The sequence below is a fragment of the Schistocerca piceifrons genome, chromosome 5 (genome assembly GCF_021461385.2).
Source record: "Schistocerca piceifrons isolate TAMUIC-IGC-003096 chromosome 5, iqSchPice1.1, whole genome shotgun sequence".
Classification (NCBI taxonomy): domain Eukaryota; kingdom Metazoa; phylum Arthropoda; class Insecta; order Orthoptera; family Acrididae; genus Schistocerca; species Schistocerca piceifrons.
In genome coordinates, this window is record NC_060142.1 from 202,513,543 (window position 1) to 202,531,729 (window position 18,187).

General features: G+C 41.7%; 1 protein-coding gene across 1 annotated transcript in view; it reads left to right on the top strand.

The window, feature by feature from the left end:
- LOC124798545 overlaps positions 1–18,187 on the top strand; it is a 48,034-nt gene that overhangs the window by 12,728 nt on the left and 17,119 nt on the right. Inside the window, exons 2-5 of the mRNA XM_047261996.1 lie at positions 3,953–4,004; positions 11,062–11,123; positions 11,218–11,253; positions 17,369–17,519. Coding sequence (XP_047117952.1) covers positions 3,953–4,004; positions 11,062–11,123; positions 11,218–11,253; positions 17,369–17,519 — 301 coding nt within the window. The remainder of the gene's footprint in view (positions 1–3,952; positions 4,005–11,061; positions 11,124–11,217; positions 11,254–17,368; positions 17,520–18,187) is intronic.

An 18,187-nucleotide genomic window follows, 5' to 3' on the forward strand; every position in this document is an offset into this window, starting at 1 on the left:
TAGATGTAGATCTACTACTTTAAGCGTCTCGTTTCCTAATCTAATTCCCTCTGCAGAACCTATTTTAATTCGACTACATTCCATTATCCTTGTTTTGTTTTTGTTGATGTCCATCTTACCTCCTCCTTTCAATACACTAACACATATGAAAGCCTGAGAATTCCTCATCATCCAGTTTTACTTCATTTGTTTTAGTTGAAAAGCGATAGTTTTACCGAACCGTGACGGAAGCACGCTGTGAAAGGAAACAGAGAGCACTCTAGCACACATAAACAGCCCCACTCGCGGCGCACACCAACACCGCATGTCCGCTCACTATGGCTGCCACAGGCAGACTGATCGATCATTATTCTCGCCAGAATCGACAGAAAAGCAACGCCAACAACAATTTTTCATGTTTATGTATCGACATCACAAGCAGAAAATGAAGAGAGAGAGCGTACGATGGCACTCAACGAGTAACTCATAATGCAGTGGGCGATTAAAATACACTACTGGCCATTAAAATTGCTACACCAAGAAAAAATGCAGATGACAGACGGGTATTCATTGGACAAAGATATTATACTAGAACTGACATGTGATTACATTGTCACTCAATTTGGGTGCATAGATCCCGAGAAGTCAGTACCCAGAACAACCACCTTTAGCCGCAATAACGGCCTTGGTACGCCTGGGCATTGAGTCAAACAGAGCTTGGATGGCGTGTACAGGTACGGCTGCCCATGCAGCTTCAACACGATACCACAGTTCATCAAGAGTAGTGACTGGCGTATTGTGACGAGCCAGTTGATCGGCCACCATTGACTAGACGTTTTCAATTGGTGAGAGATCTGGAGAATGTGCTGGCCAGGGCAGCAGTCGAGCATTTTCTGTATCCCGAAGTCCCGTACAGGACCTGCAACATGCGGTCGTGCATTATCCTGCTGAAATGTAGGGTTTCACAGGGATCGAATGAAGGGTAGAGTCACGCGTCGTAACACATCTGAAATGTTGCCTCCACTGTTCAAAGTGGCGTCAATGCGAACAAGAGGTGACCGAGGCGTGTAACCAATGGCACCCCATACCATCACGCCGGGTGATACGCCAGTATGGCGATGACGAATACACGCTTCCAATGTGTGTTCACCGCGATGTCGCCAAACACGGATGCAACCATCATAATGATGTAAACAGAACCTGGATTCATCCGAAAAAATGACGTTTTGCCATTCGTGCAACCAGGTTCGTCGTTGAGTACACCATCGCAGGCGCTCCTGTCTGTGATGCAGCGTCAAGGGTAACCGCAGCCATGGTCTCCGAGCTGATAGTCCATGCTGCTGCAAACGAAGTCGAACTGTTCGTGCAGATGGTTGTCGTGTTGCAATCGTCCCCATCTGTTGACTCAGGGATCGAGACGTGGCTGCACGATCCGTTAGAGCCATGCGGATAAGATGCCTGTCATCTCGACTGCTAGTGATACGAGGCCTTTGGGATCCAGCACGGCGTTCCGTATTACCCTCCTGAACCCACCGATTCCATATTCTGCTAACAGTCATTGGATCTCGACCAACGCGAGCAGCAGTGTCGCTATATGATAACCCGCAATAGCGATAGGCTACAATCTGACCTTTATCAAAGTCGGAAACGTGATGGTACGCATTTCTCCTCCTTACACGAGACATCAAAACAACGTTTCACCAGGCAACGCCGGTCAACTGTTGTTTGTGTATGAGAAACCGGTTGGAAACTTCCCTCATGTCAGCACGTTGTAGGTGTCGCCACCGGCACCAACCTTGTGTGAATGCTCTGAAAAGCTAATCATTTGCAATCACAGCATCTTCTTCCTGTCGGTTAAATTTCGCGTCTGTAGCATGTCATCTTCGTGGTGTAGCAATTTAGTGGCCAGTAGTATAACAGTCATGGAGCTCCGGAGTGCTATAAAAGTGGAGTGAATAAAAGTTAGTTCTGTGCAATAATACGGACTCGGCAATGGGAATGAGAGAGCAAGAGGACTCCTTGAGTACTGCAATTAATGTCCGCTACTAATAGCAAATACACTGTGCAAGAATCGCTGGAGAAAGAGGTATATCTGGAAAAGGCCTAGAAACACGAGAATAATTTTTCCAGTCTTCCGACTTGTCTGGTACGTCACGTGACGAATTCCTGTCTTATGCCAACGCCTTCGTTTGAGAGTAGCACTTGAATCCTAGAGGAAGATGCCAGATGGATCAGGTGATCATAAGACAAAGACTCTGAAAAGAGATACTGTAGTATGTGACCAGGAGCAGATACAGACTCAGTTCCCAGTTTAGTAATGTTGAAGATTAGATAACTGTCAGGAATGTGTGTAAGGAAATGGGATACTGAACAACGGAGGAAAGATAATCAGCGTTTTAGGTTCTCTGAGGTTGTAGATATTTCGATGATGAATATCACAGAAGGCAATTACTAACCTGGACAGACATGATGAGTAGAAGGAAAGTAACCTAAGAAACTCTGAGCGACAGAATAAATATTTGAATTGATCGATGAAAGAATGAAATACAGAAAAATTTATGAAAAGAAAGGGACAGAGCAATGGAAAGTGATGAAATTGATATGAAGTGCAGGAAGTTATTGCGAAATGACTGCAGGCGATACATGAAGAAATCCAGAAGGAACTGGTAATCGGAACGTCAAGACATCCTTCGGTAAAATTAAAACCAAAGGAGTCAGTATTAAGAGTTGAAAAAGAATTCCACTGTTAAACGCAAATGAGAGAGCGGGTTGGTAAAAGGGTACGTCGAGGGCCCCTGCGAGTTGCAAAAACTGTTTTAAGTGATAGAAGGAGAAAGGGATTCGAGTTGAACGTAAGGGCTCCTGTATTGGAGGCAGTGTGTGAAAGATCTATTGAAGACTGAGATCAAGTATAAAGCAGGAGGCGTAGATAACATTGACTTAGAAATTCTAAAATCATTGGGGAGATGATGACCAAACGAAAATTTAGACTGGACTGTAGAACCTATGACTCTGGAACATATAATCAGGCTATCGGAAGAACGCCATCTACACAATCAAATACGAGATACATGCGCGAGTCGCACAGTTAGCTTAATAGTTCACGTATCCAAGTAGCAAAGAAGAAGCATATACACAGAATTAAAAAGGAAAAGTGCGTGTATCTAATATGGAGATTTGTTTGATTTAAGAAATTACCGGAGAGGGAATTCCTAACTTGCAGTTGATATCGTGGTCAAGATAAGAAAAGTTAAGACACTTTTGTAGGATTTGTCAACCTAGGAAAAGTCTTAGATGACGTAAAATGGTGCAAGATGTTTGGGAGACAGACAGATAATAGGAAATGTGTATAACAATCAAGAGGGAAACAATAAGACTGGAATAACAGTCTCAGGTCAAAAAGAGCATATGGTAGAGATGAAGTTCTTTCTTCCTACTGTTCATCATGTACATTGAAGATGTAATGACGGAAATAGTTTTTTTAGCAGTATTTAGTTGATGAACGAAGCGACAGCGTTGTTGAAACCAAAAGTTTAAGGGTAAGAGTTACTTAAAGCTGACCCCCATTTAGACTGCACATGAGGTTGGATTCCTCCTACACGTTAGTTATGGATCAAAAGACGGAGTACTGGAACAACAAAACTGCTCCCATAAATAAAATACATTCAAAATACACACGGCTGATGGCATTTTTAATGTTACATTTTTTTGACGAAAGAGAGTCATGATGTACACCTTTCAGAGTGTCTGTGTTATTGGGCTATTTATGTCACTTGACTTTACCAATACAAAAGAAAAAACACTATTCAGAATAATAAGGACGTAAATACTGATTTGTTAGCCGTAAGAACAGTAACAAAGACAACATGTATGTTCTGGGAAAGGCAAACCTGTTAAACATTAAACTAAGAATAATTTTTGTAGTATAGAGTATAATGAATACTTGAAACAATTTTTGACGTTTCTTCTGCAGGGTCCTAGACCTTTCGGCCGATGTGCTTCGTCGGTGGGTGATATAGATAGAGGTAAGTAGAAAACTATAGATTGTGCGTTCGTTATTAATTTATATAACTAATTGGACAGTTCTTCTGTTTGGTATACAGAATTAGACTGAACTGGTTTAAATTGCATGTAATACACTAGTAAAACAAAATACAAAGTTCGTAATTTAAACAAGAATTGTTATTTGAATTTAATGTTAATTTAAAGTTCATTAAAAGTGAATCGTTCCTTTTCATTGTGGGTGTTTCAGACCTTAATACTGAAATACATTATCATTAAAAGACAAAAGCTATCATAAGCAGACAAATATGTAGTGCATAGCAAATTTTACGCTTTTATTTATTCTTATTGAGCCTGACCAGATTAGAGCTTTAAGGTCCTCTCTTATGTCTGGCCAGGAACAACACAAACCATATTATTATATAGCACTCAAAATTATTATTATTATTATTGGCGCAACTACCAATATTAACAATAAATGGCATTAAGAATCATATAGATTAGTGTAGAGCATTTGAAGCATCGCTTAGCATTATTAGAAGCGGAAGAGATGAAGGAAGAAGAGAGGATTGAAATGACAGTGACAGTTGCTGTTAGGAAAGGACAGAATTTAAATAGAGAACTGTATGCACAGGAGGGAGATAGAGCTGTGAGGGTGAGTATATGAGAGAAATTTGCTATTGTGATAGAATATGAATCATTAGCTGTTTTATGAAATTTGAAAGGAATTTAATTTTTCTGATATTCTGAGAAAGATTGCTCCAAAGATGAATTCATGACACAATAAATGATCTAGAGAATTTCGCAGTGTTATGTAATGCTGTAGAGAGGATTTTATCTTTTTGAGAACAAGTATTTCTGCTATGCTATTCTGAAAGTATAGTAAGAGTTGAAAATAAATAAGAGGGAGTTCAGTGCCTGAGAAAACTATGGAGCTTAGAGTATGATAGTACCTATGCTTATCAGCGTGTAGACATGAGTGTAGACATGAGTATTGTTAGTAGGCAGGAGTGATATGGTCGAAATAGCTAAGTCACAAATGTGCTCTACACAAACATTTATCGGCAGTTCTAGCCGGCGTAAGTGGTCGTACGGAAGTTCTTTGAGAATAGGATCATCATAATCAAGTATGGGGAGTATTAGAGACTCTACGACTTTCTTTTTCAGCTCGAAAGGGAATATTGTTATATTTTCGTAGTCTTACAGACTGGATTTTGTATTCAGTCGAGTCTAAGCGACGGTCCAAGAGGAAAAGTTATTTCTATATCGTTTACAATTAAGAATGGAAGAGATTCTGTGTACTGATATTTAATAAGTTTTTGAGTGACTACGACTGCTTACGTTTCAAATGGGTTAAGTTTCAAATCTAAATTCTGCATCCACTCTGTTCAGGCAAGTAAATCAGCAATTACCTGCAGGATGTGTGTACGTAGGTTTGTTGGACTTTCACTTAGCAATAACAAAAGGTCGTTGGCGTATGCCGTAACAAAAGATCTTTAGCTTATAAGTGATATTTGCTATGGGAAAAAAACAAGGTTAGAGAGAGCGTCTTTGGCTAGTACAAAAACGTCCTAGTACCGGATTCAAAACCCATCACCGGTTAAATTTTGATTAATAATCAGCACCGGCGGTCAAAGATTTCCAGTATAAGAAGTCACTGTCATTCTGCCAACGATCTTTTCAAAGAGGGCAGAGGAGGGAGGAGCGGACGGAGGTTCAAGGCACTCTATTGTCCCTAAAGGTGGAAGAATCAGCAATGATCAACGGCATGAGGATGCAGAAGGTAATGGAAACCACAGCATTAAAGACACCTAATGTGTATCCACAGGGCATATGACCTGTAATTGAAAAAGTGTCATGTTGACATCTCCAGCGGAAAAAGATTCCAGAATGGTTCCCCATTCCAGTGTCTGAGAAGGGACTGCCGAAGGGGAGGTGACGCTGAGAAAAAATTTCAATAATCAACTAAAGGATAACGTTCTACAAGCCGGGACGTGGAATGTCAGAAGCTTGAACGTGGTAGAGAAGCTAGAAAATCTGAAAAGGGAAATGCAAAGACTCAATATAGACAAAGTAGAGGTCAGTGAAATGAAATAGAGAAAAGGAACTCTGGTCAGATGAATATAGGGTAATATCAACAGCAGCAGAAAATGACATAAAGGAAGTAGGATTTGTTAAGAATAGGAAGGTAGGGCAGACAGTGTGGTACTGTAAACAGTTCAATGATAGTGTTGTTCATATTAGAGTCGACAGTAAAACAACACAGACAAGGATAGTTCAGGTATAAATGCCGACGTCACAAGCCGAAGCTGAAGAGAAAGTATATATATATATATATGAGGATGTTGAAAGGGTGATGAAAACCTAATAGTTATGGGAGACTGGAATGCAGTTGTCGAGAAAGAAATGGAAGAAACGGTTACAGGAGAATACGGGCATGGTACGAGGAATGAGAGAGGGGGAAGACTAATTGAGTTCTGCAATAAATTTCAGATCGTAAAAGCCAATACTCTGTTCAAGAATCAGAAGAGGAGGCAGTACAGTTGAAGAGGAATGGATAGCTCTAGAAATGGTATTCCCAGAATTTCGAAAGAAAAACATGGGTATAAACAAGGTAATAGGTAAGAAACCATGAATAACAGAAGAACTATTTCAGTTGATCGATGAAAGAAGAAAGTACAAAAATGTTAAGGGAAATTGAGGAATACAGAAATATGAGTCACTGAGGAATGAAATAAATAGGAAATGCAGGGAAGCTAAGACGAGATGCCTGTAGGAAAAATGTGAAGACATCGAAAAAGAAATGAATATCGGAGGGACTGACTCATAATACAGAATCATTAAAATTAAAAGCAAGGGTGGTAACATTATGAATTCAACAGCAATTTCACTGTTAAATGCAGAGGAGAGAGGAGATAGGTGGAAAGCGTACGCCTCTATGCGGGAGAAGATTTGTCTGATATGATAGAAGAAGAAACAGGAGTCGATTTAGAAGAAATGAAGAATCCAGTATTAGCCTTTAAAAGAACTTTGGGGGACTTCAGGTAAAATAAATCAGAAGGTATAGATGACACATAGATATAATTTCTAAAATCATTGGGGGAAGTGGCAACAAGACGACTGTTTACGTTGGTGTGTAGAATGTATGTGTGTGGCGATATACTACTGACTTTCGGAAAAATATCATCCCGAAGACTGCAAGAGCTGACAAGTGCGAGACCTATCGCACTATCAGCTTAACAGCTCATGCATCCTAATTGCTGACAATGTTAATATACAGAAGAATGGAAAAGAAAGTTGAGTTTGTGTTAGACGACGATCAGTTTCGCTTTATGAAAGGTAAAGACACCAGACAGGCAATTCTGATGTTGCGGTTGATAATGGAAGCAAGACTAAAGAAAAATCAAGACACGTTCATAGGATTTGTCGACCTGGAAGAAGCATTCGACAATGTAAAAGGTGCAAGATGTTCGAAATTATGAGAAAAATAGGGGTAAAATATAGCAACAGACAGGTAATATACACTATGTAAAAGATCCAAAACGGAATAATAAGATTGGAAAACAGAAATATGAGTCACTGAGGAATGAAATAAATAGGAAATGCAGGGAAGCTAAGACGAGATGCCTGCAGGAAAAATGTGAAGACATCGAAAAAGAAATGAATATCGGAGGGACTGACTCATAATACAGAATCATTAAAATTAAAAGCAAGGGTGGTAACATTATGAATTCAACAGCAATTTCACTGTTAAATGCAGAGGAGAGAGGAGATAGGTGGAAAGCGTACGCCTCTATGCGGGAGAAGATTTGTCTGATATGATAGAAGAAGAAACAGGAGTCGATTTAGAAGAAATGAAGAATCCAGTATTAGCCTTTAAAAGAACTTTGGGGGACTTCAGGTAAAATAAATCAGAAGGTATAGATGACACATAGATATAATTTCTAAAATCATTGGGGGAAGTGGCAACAAGACGACTGTTTACGTTGGTGTGTAGAATATATGTGTGTGGCGATATACTACTGACTTCGGACTAAGCGTTCGGACTAAAAAGTGTGTAAGACAAGAATGTAGTCTTTCGCTCCTACTGTTCAATCTGTCCATCGAAGAAGCAATGACGGAAATAAAAGAAAGGTTCAGGAGTGTTATTAAATTTCAAGGATATTAATGATACGGTTCCCCCATGACATTGCTGTCCTGAGTGATAGGGAAGAAGAATTACGTGATCTGCTGAATGGGACGGTCTAATACCTAGGAATTACAATTACGAACAATTTAAATTGGAAAATGTTGTGGGGAAGGCAAACCAAAGCCTGCGTTTTATTGTCAGAAATCTCGATTGATGCAAGAGTGCTCAAACGCATAACAAAATGAGACGTCCGTCTAATTGTTCACCGAAATACTCGATTTGATAACCGTTTACGAAATAAAAGTGGTGTTATGCCTTACGCCAGCCATCGGGTGTACCAGACGTGTTTTTAAAGTTAAATACAGGTTTTAAATGTCACCGCTTGAGACTGCTGTATGGGATCAACGCAAACACGGGGAGTACGTACGTTTATTGTCTGACCACAGATATTGCAGTGGAAGTACGCGTCGGTGCTTACGTTTGTTTGTGCTTGTTTAAAATATCCTAATTAATTGATAATCCCATTGAGTGTGAATACTGACACTGATTTCTTATTTTTTTTTTATCGAAAGACGTGGGAGCGGTTAAAATTCATCGATAGATTAGTGAAGCTCATGAAGTAACTCTATGAAGGATAGAATATGAGATACAATGGATGATAGACGATTGTATGGTGTTCGTGATGGAGTGCTATGTGGGCGGGATCGTCATCACTGAAGACTTGTTACAGAAAGTTGCTGAAAAAGTTCAGTAAAAGAGACTATCTGATCTAATGGGTTTTCTCAAATTTCAAGAGGTGTTATGAAATACATTCAGAATTCTTAAAGTACTGGAAGGTGTGTTTATGCTGCCAATCAAAAGCGCTGCTGATGTGCAGTAATAGTGGAACTAGTAGTTGTTTCAGTCATCCGTGAATCATTTTTACACTCTTACAAGATTATTGGGCATGTTGTCGTGTTATAGATGTTAAAAAAACACGTAAGTGATATATGCAGGTGTAGTATGAAAAGGATGGCCAGATAATCGGCCGTGACCTTATAGTCGGAATTATCCGAGAATTTGCCGGTACTAATAAGGAAGTCGTGGAAAATTTAAATCAGGTTTTCAAACAATCGACTTTCCAGTGCTTTGAATACCATTGAACGATACTGTAACAAAGATGAATAATTTTTAAGCAGAATCGTCAATGATGACGAATCATGGATCGGTAAGTTACACGCGAAACGAAACAACAATCCAGGGTATGGAGGCATTCATAATCAAAAAAAGTTAACTTGATGCAAACAAGCTCATGTTTACTGTGTTAATGGGATAGGTGGGATATGTTGCTTGTACCGAACGGGGCAGTGCAGTGGTTAACACACTGGACTTGCATTCGGGAGGCCTGACCATCCTGATTTAGATTTCCTGTGACTTCCCTAAATCGCTTAAGAAAACTGCCGGGATGGTTACTTCGAAAGGTCACGGCCGCTTTCCTTCAGATCCGCCTGTAATGACGTCGTTGTCGACGGGACGTTGAACACTAATCTCTTCCTCCTTATTCCAATGTTGCTCGTGATTTTTTTGCTTCAGAGTAACACAATCATTTTCGAGAGCTCATTAAAGGGATCATTTTAACTTCATGACAATGCCCATCCATCCACACACGGCCTAATGAATCGCAACGTTTGGCTGAGGACAACTTGATTACCCTCGGTATAGCAGTGATGTAGTATCCAGCGCTTAGCACTCGAAAAACATTTGAGCGGACAGTGACGATGATTTCAAAACAGCCGTTCAGCAGTGGCACCCAAATTAGTTCTTAGGATCTTATGAGACTGGAATGAGCAGTTGGCCGTTCGTTATGATGAGCACTACAGCATTGGTGGAAATTGCGTTGAACTGCAGACAAATAAAGGTATATGCTTTTAAGTAATAACCTTTTTTAAAATGCTGTTTTACTTGTTTCTATAAAACCAGCACCTTGTATTCGACTATATTACCTACGACAAAAAATGACGAATATCAACACCAATGAATTATAAATGTAACATGAATGAATGAACTTCGCATAGCCATGATATATTATTTCATCCTCTGAAAAATATATTATACGAAGTTGTAGCAAGATGTGGACCGTTATGCTGGCACAGGCTAACTGTCTAAGTAGCTGCTGCTACTTTTGATGAGACAGGCAAGGGTACCGCAGGAAATTCACGATCTTTCACATATATCGTTCATAAGAATTGCCTTAATTGCTCTCACCGTTTGCTTGAGGTCCCATTTAGTCCTCTGCTGTTTAGGACGCGCGGTAAGTTAGCATAAGTTTCGCTGAGATGTGGATTCCAAGGCAGAAATGATAAGAAACAGTAACTGACAAAAGTCAACTGATTTCTCTTAGCACTTTTAGCGAGTCATTTCGTCAATTACGGGTAGGGTAGGCAAATGGAAGAAATACCTTGGCAACCATTCCTAGACTTGTTTGCACTATCCGAACATACTTTCCTTTTAACCGCTGAGCTGACAATATTACTAGCTCGCCTGTGTCAGAAAATCTTTGAAACTTCCTGAATTGTGAATACCTGCGTGATAATATAATGAAAAGATATTTTGATCAGTGGTAAATGAAACATATCAGCCATTTCAAAAAATCTGAAGAAGACTATGACACTACATGTAAATCATTAATGGCAGCTTGCAGCCATATTTATTCGTGCGTACATGTCCGATGAAACATTGCATCGTAATTCGGAATAAATCAGGCACTGCAATATCGTATTTATCCACCGACACCGGATACTGTGTTGATAAAATGAACATCCTTTCCGTCTTATGGCATCTCCTTTTCCTACTGTTATGTGGATGAGATTTTTTAAAATTACAATAGAAAAAAATGGCAAGTTTATTCGCACGAAACTTCGTTTTGGTATCGAATTACTTGCACGAGTATAATAAAGTTTCTTCTGTTACAGATACTATGATGAAAATCGTCAGAAACTTTGAAGTTCCCGATGAAACCTCTGATGATCAAAAGGTAATTTTTTCATTTCTTAATATTACGCACAGGGAAAAAGTATAATGTTTTCGTGCATGAAACAATGTTTCATATATTCTTTTCTCTCTTGCAGTGCATGCTCCGCTGCGCTTTAATGACAAATCGATTGGTAAGTACTTAACAACTTATTTCAAACACACATTTTTCGTCAAGACCACTTTTAGATATATGGTTCCATTTGGCATGTGATAAACGAGCGAGTGGGAGGGTCCATTACTGTTAATGTTAGCAACATATACGAACGGAATAGGATACAAACCTCATCCTCCGTACACTGATTTAGGTTTTCGGTGAAAAAGCGTGGAACGTCTAAATTAACATAGTCTTATTGGAATTCGAATTTACGGCGACTGACAGATGGCATTCCTGTTGATTTGATAGAAACTGTATAAGAACGTACTGAAGATGGGATACTAACGTGTTTACCTGCGTGATAATATAATGAAAAGATATTTTGATCAGTGGTAAATGAAACATGTCAGCCATTTCAAAAAATCTGAAGAAGACTATGACACTACATGTAAATCATTAATGGCAGCTTGCAGCCATATTTATTCGTGCATACATGTCCGATGAAACATTGCATCGTAATTCGGAATAAATCAGGCACTGCAATATCGTATTTATCCGCCGACACCGGAGAGGCGACATTCAAATAAAATGTCTCCTCTGTACGGGAATATATACAGGGTGGTCCATTGACAGTGAACGGGCCAAATATCTCACGAAATAATCATCAAACGAAAAAACTACAAAGAACGGAACTCGTCTAGCTTGAAGGGGGAAACCAGATGGCGCTATGGTTGGCCCGCTAGATGGCGCTGCCATAGGTCAAACGGATATCACGCAGGTTTTTTTTTTTAAAAAAAGGAACCCGCATTTTTTGTTACATATTCGTGTAGTACATAAAGAAATATGAATGTTTCAGTTAGACCAATTTTTTCGATTTGTGATAGATGGCGCTGTGGTAGTCACAAACGTATAAGTACGTGGTATCACGTAACATTCCGCCAGTGAGTAGTAGTCACAAACGTATAAGTACGTGGTATCACGTAACATTCCGCCAGTGAGGACGGTATTTGCTTCGTGATACATTACCCTTGTTAAAACGTACCGTTTAGCAATTGCGGTAAAGGTCGATATCGTGTTGATGTATGGCTATTGTGATCAAGATGCCCAACGGGGTGTGCTATGTATGTTGCTCGGTATCCTGAACGACATCATCCGGACCGTTCGCCGGATAGTTACGTTATTTAAGGAAACAGGAAGTGTTCAGCCACATGTGAAACGTCAACCACGACCTGCAACAAATGATGATGCCCAAGCAGGTGTTTCAGATGCCGTCGCGGCTAATCCGCACATCAGTAGCAGACAAATTGCGCGAGAATCGGGAATCTCAAAAACGTCGGTGTTGAGAAAGCTACATCAACATCGATTGCACCCGTACCATATTTCTATGCACCAGGAATTGCATGGCGATGACTTTGAATGTCGTGTACAGTTCTGCCACTGGGCAGTAGAGAAATTAAGGGACGATGACAGATTTTTTGCACGCGTTCTATTTAGCGACGAAGCGTCATTCACCAACAGCGGTAACGTAAACCGGCATAATATGCACTATCGGCCAACGGAAAATACACGATGGCTGCGACAAGTGGAACATCAGCGACCTTGGCGGGTTAATGTATGGTGCGGCATTATGGGAGGAAGATAGTTGGCCCCTATTTTATCGATTGCAATCTAAATGGTGAAGTGTATGCTGATTTCCTACGTAATGTTCTACCGATGTTACTACAAGATGTTTCACTGCATGACAGAATGGCGATGTACTTCCAACGTGATGGATGTCCGGCACATAGCTCGCGTGCGGTTGAAGCGGTATTGAATAGCATACTATGGCCCTCACGTTCACCGGATCTGACGTCCCCGGATTTCTTTCTGTGGGGAAAGTTGAAGGATATTTGCTATCGCGATCCACCGACAGCGCCTGACAACATGCGTCAGCGCATTGTCAATGCATGTGCGAACATTACGGAAGGCCAACTACTCGCTGTTGAGAGGAATGTCGTTACACGAGTTGCCAAATGCATTGAGGTTGACGGATATAATTTTTAGCATTTATTGCATTATTGTGGTATTTACAGGTAATCACGCTGTAACAGTATGCGTTCTCAGAAATGATAAGTTCACAACCAAAATAAAATGTTCAAACGTAACTAGGTTCTGTATTTTAATTTAAAAAACATACCTGTTACCAACTGTTCGGCTAAAATTGTGAGCCATATGTTTGTGACTATTACAGCGCCAACTATCACAAAGCGATAAAAGTGGTCCAACTAAAACATTCATATTTCTTTACGTGCTACACGAATATGTAATAAAAATGGGGGTTCCTATTTTAAAAAACGCAGTTGATATCCGTTTGAACTATGGCAGCGCCATCTAGCGGGCCAACCATAGCGCCATCTGGTTTCCCCCTTCAAGCTAGACAAATTTCGTTCTTTTTAGTTTTTTCGTTTGTCGCCTATTTCGTAAGATATTTGGCCCGGTCATGATCAACGGACCACCCTGTATAATGGATGTACGAGTACAGGTTATAGAGATATGGTTTACAGCATATGGAAGTTTGACTCTGGCTATGAGTCGTGCTCGGTTAGCCAAATGGTAAGGCGACCGGTCGCGATAAGCGGGAATTCCGGGTTCGAGTCCTGGTCTGGTATAAATTTTCAGTGTAGATATTCCGGTCTGCAGCTGATGGTCGTTCATACTCGTAACTGCGAATGCATTTCATGTATAAGCAACTATACGCTACGGGTCGCGTGTTGACGGGAATGACGGAAACGAAGAGATCTATACAGTCCACGGTGGTAGGCCTCTATGGTGGGTGGTGGAATGGGATAGTTGGAGATCAGGATACCAGTAGTCCACCACGACGCGCTGGGTAGCAGTGGAGCCGGCGAGTTGTCTCCTGGCAATGTAACGCCTTGTCTTACAAACGTCATTGGTAAAACATTCGTTTATCGTACATCAAGTACAATAGCCGTGACGATGCCGAGAGAAGCAAACCCCTGCAGTATATACACTGAGGTGACATACATGGTGTGAAGGGCAGTGGATTGGCAGAACTGTCATTTGTACTCGGGTGATTCATGTGAAAAGATTTCCGGCGTGATTACGGCTGCACGACGAGAATTAACGGACTTTGAACGCGGAATGGTTGTTGGAGCTAGACACATGAGACATTTCGTTTCGGAAATAGCGAATTCAATATTACGAAGTCTATAGTGTCAATAGTGTGCCGAGAATCCCAAATTTCAGACAACGCAGTGGCCGACGGCCTTCCCTTAACAACCAAGAGCAGTGGCATTTGCATAGATTTGTCAGTGCTAACAGAGAAGCAACACTGCGTGAAATAACCGCAGAAATCAGTGTCGGGCACACGGCGAACTTATCCCTTAGTATAGGGCAGTGAAGTTTGGCGTTAATGGGCTGCAGCAACAGACGACCGACGCAAGTGCCGTTGCTAGCAGCAAGACATCGCCTGCAGCGCCTCTCCTCGGCCCTTGACCATATAGGTTGGCCTCTACAAGACTGGAAAACCTTTGCCTGGTCAAATGGGTCTCGATTTCAGCTGCTAAGAGCTGATGGTAGGGTTCGAGTGTGGCACAAAGCCCACGAAGCTATGGACCCAGGTTGTCAACAAGGCAGTGTGTAAGCTGGTGGTGGTTCCGTGGTGTGGGCTGTATTTACAAGGAATGGACCGGATCTTCTGATCCATCTGAACAGATCATTGACTGGAAGTGGCTGTGTTCGGCTACTTGGAGACCATTTCCAGCCATTCATGGACTTCATGTACCGCAACAACGACGGCATTTTTATGGATGACCATCTGTCATGTCACTGGGCCACAGCAGTTTGCGATAGGTTTGAAGACCATTCTGAACAATTCGAGTGAATGATTTGGCCACACAGCTCGCCCGACGCGGATACCATCCAGTATTTATGGGACATAATCTAGAGGTCAGCTCGTGCACAAAATACTGCACCGGCCACACTCTCACAATTATGGATACCTATAGAGACAGCATGGCTCAGTGTTTCTGCAGAGGACTTCAACGACTTGTTGAGTCCATGGCAAGTCGAGTTGCCGTACTACGCCGGAGAAAAGAATGTCCAACACGTTATTAGAAGGTATCCAATTACTTATTCCAGCTCAGTGTAAACCGTACACAGCCGCTGAAGGATGCTGTGGTCAGCTTGCGACTCATGATCACAGGCAGCCAGCAGTGTCGTTCAGCCGAGAAAGCGATGGCGCCAACGTCAAGACAAGACCGCCAACTCCAGCAGGAAGACGCCCCACAGCCACGCCAAACAGCATTGGTCAAGGCGTACCGTGGCGTGGACCCAGTGCAGAAGGGGAGAGCACACGACAACAGTGCCTGGCCACACAAGTAGAGGCAACGAGCAAGGAGTTTACCTGCAGAGGCGATGGCAGTTGAATGGCTGCAAGGCCCTAGACTGCAGCTGTAGACCTTATAGTTTAAGAGGCCACTAAAGCACGAGATGTGTGAGGAAAGCCTGCTGTTGTGGCCGAGCGGTTCTAGGCGCTTCATTCCGAAAACATGCGGCTGCTACGGTCTCAGGTTCGAATCCTGCCTCGGTATGATGTCCTTAGGTTAGTTAGCTTTACTTAGTTCTAAGTCTAGGGGACTGATGACCTCAGATGTTAAGTACCATAGTGCTTGGAGCCATTTGAACCATTTATGTGAGGAAAGTAATTACAGTTTTTTTATCTACCAAAGTTCTTTTTTTTTTTTTTTTTTCAAACAATAATTTTGTCCCTGCAAAGTCGGAGTCGTTGTTCTTGGTAGCAGCGCTGAAACGCATCAACTGGTAGCGCCTTTCAGGTGACGGTTACATTCCTTCGAATGTTTTCTCGAGTCCTAAAATGACGTCCTTTTGAGACATTTTTCAATGTCAGGAAAAAAAAGTCAGATCAAGCGAATGGGGAGGGGGGGGGGGGGGGGCTATGGAACAACAGGAATGCCTCTTGAAGTCGAGAATTCCGGGATGAAAGTGGTCGTGTGACATTGGACTTCCTCATGATACAGCATCCACTTGGCTGAAGTGCGGGCCGGCCGGTGTGGCTGAGCGGTTCTAGGAGCTACAGTCTGGAACCGCGCGACCGCTACGGTCGCAGCTTCGAATCCTGCCTCGGGCATGGATGTGTGTGATGTCTTTAGGTTAGTTAGGTTTAAGCAGTTCTAAGTTCTAGGGGACTGATGACTTCAGAAGTTAAGTCCCATAGTGCTCAGAGCCATTTGGTTCATCCTTTTCCTGGGCCTTCCTAGGGCATCTTTAATATTTGACAGCATGTGCTGGAGGAACAATCTCACAAGAGCACGCACATGTTCGACGTTTGCGTCGGTTATTGAAGTGGAAGGTCTCCCTGAACGAGGTTCATTTTCAGTGTGTTCTCAGCGATCCAAAAATGATTTTTGCCAGCGACAAACTTCTGCTCTTGATAAGGATTGTTTCACGTAAGCCTCTTTCAACTTTTCAAATGTCACACTCGCTGATTCCCTGAGTTTAACACGAAACTTAATGGCATAATATTGCTCTAAATTCTGTTGTTTCGTTTTCGTAACACACAACAAAACCAGTATTCTAAAGCACAGCAATATTTTGGTTTCTTAAACATTTTCTTCCCCTGTTGTGGTGTCTTCCATTGATTCGAAATTGTGGTCTCTAAAAGTGCAACTGCACAGCAGTGGAAAGTAAAGCAACACATCCCACGATACACACGAAACGAGTGGACCCAATATGGCCCTATGTGTCACGTGACAATAACGAACAGCAGATGGTGGCAAGTGAAGGGATGGGGACGGCCAGAGCCTTAATTACTTGGGTGGACCACATGATCAACGAGCGCGACACACAGAAAGTCGCGGGAGATGGATCTTCAGAAACGCAGATGACAGAGAAATCGTCATTTCGATGGGGCACTGTCTTGCACAGTCAGATATATCGATCAGTATATCTCTCTCTTGGTAATGGTTGAACACATATAGAAAAGTTTCCTTACATAAGTTCTGCAATGTATTTCGCGGTTTCTCTGTTTTTATTTTTAAATATTCTAGAATGTGTCAAGTATGTATTTTCATAATCAACCGACTGCCTTGTTTTAACCTCAAAGTGGTTCTAATTTGTGTGTTTCGTCACAGGTTCGAGATGGTGTACTGGACGCGAGGCAGATCCTGATGAATATTCAAGCGGACGCGCACTTTGCGGGCAGGATGGCCTCCGTCTACGGCCAGAACATCACCCTTGACATGGACCGGCTATCCAACGACGTGGAAGCTTGTGTCACCTCTGGTTAGTGACACGTTTCAGCCTTCGCAGCACCTCTCTCTCACACGAAGTTCGCTTTTTTAAAAGTCACGTGTCTGTCATAGATGCTGCAGCTATTTTTTCCTATCTTGCGCCAATCTTTTGACCCCCTAGGTAGCTACTGTATCCAACATCCTCTGTAATCAATTTTTTGCATATTCTAGTCTTTATCTGCCTCTCCCTTCTCTACTGCTCATTTCAGTGCCGTTCCGCAGCAAATGCCCCATTAACATCTCCCTTCTTATAGTAAAGATTCTCTATAGAGTCCTTTCCTCTCGCGTTCTTTGTAGTATTTAGTCCTTTAAACTATTTTCTATATCACTGTGTGAAAATAGATCCTGCGCTACTGGACGACGTGACTCAGGGATACTCGTACCACAGCTCACTCTGCTGAATGTTGCCGAAAGCGTCGAACTTTTCTCCTACTGCAGGCTTAATTCGTCTTGGCGCCACATTTTATCACACGTAGTTAAAAGGAGATGATAGAGAAACTCTAAATAAAGTGACAATCGGCTACAGACACAACTGAACATACAGCTTGTTCCCAGAGGTCTTTGAGTTTCCAGTTGGACTAATAGAATAAATTAATTAGAAGACACGGGAATGACAGGCAAACGTGCATTATTGTAGTTATCCATCAGTTAAGGGACTGG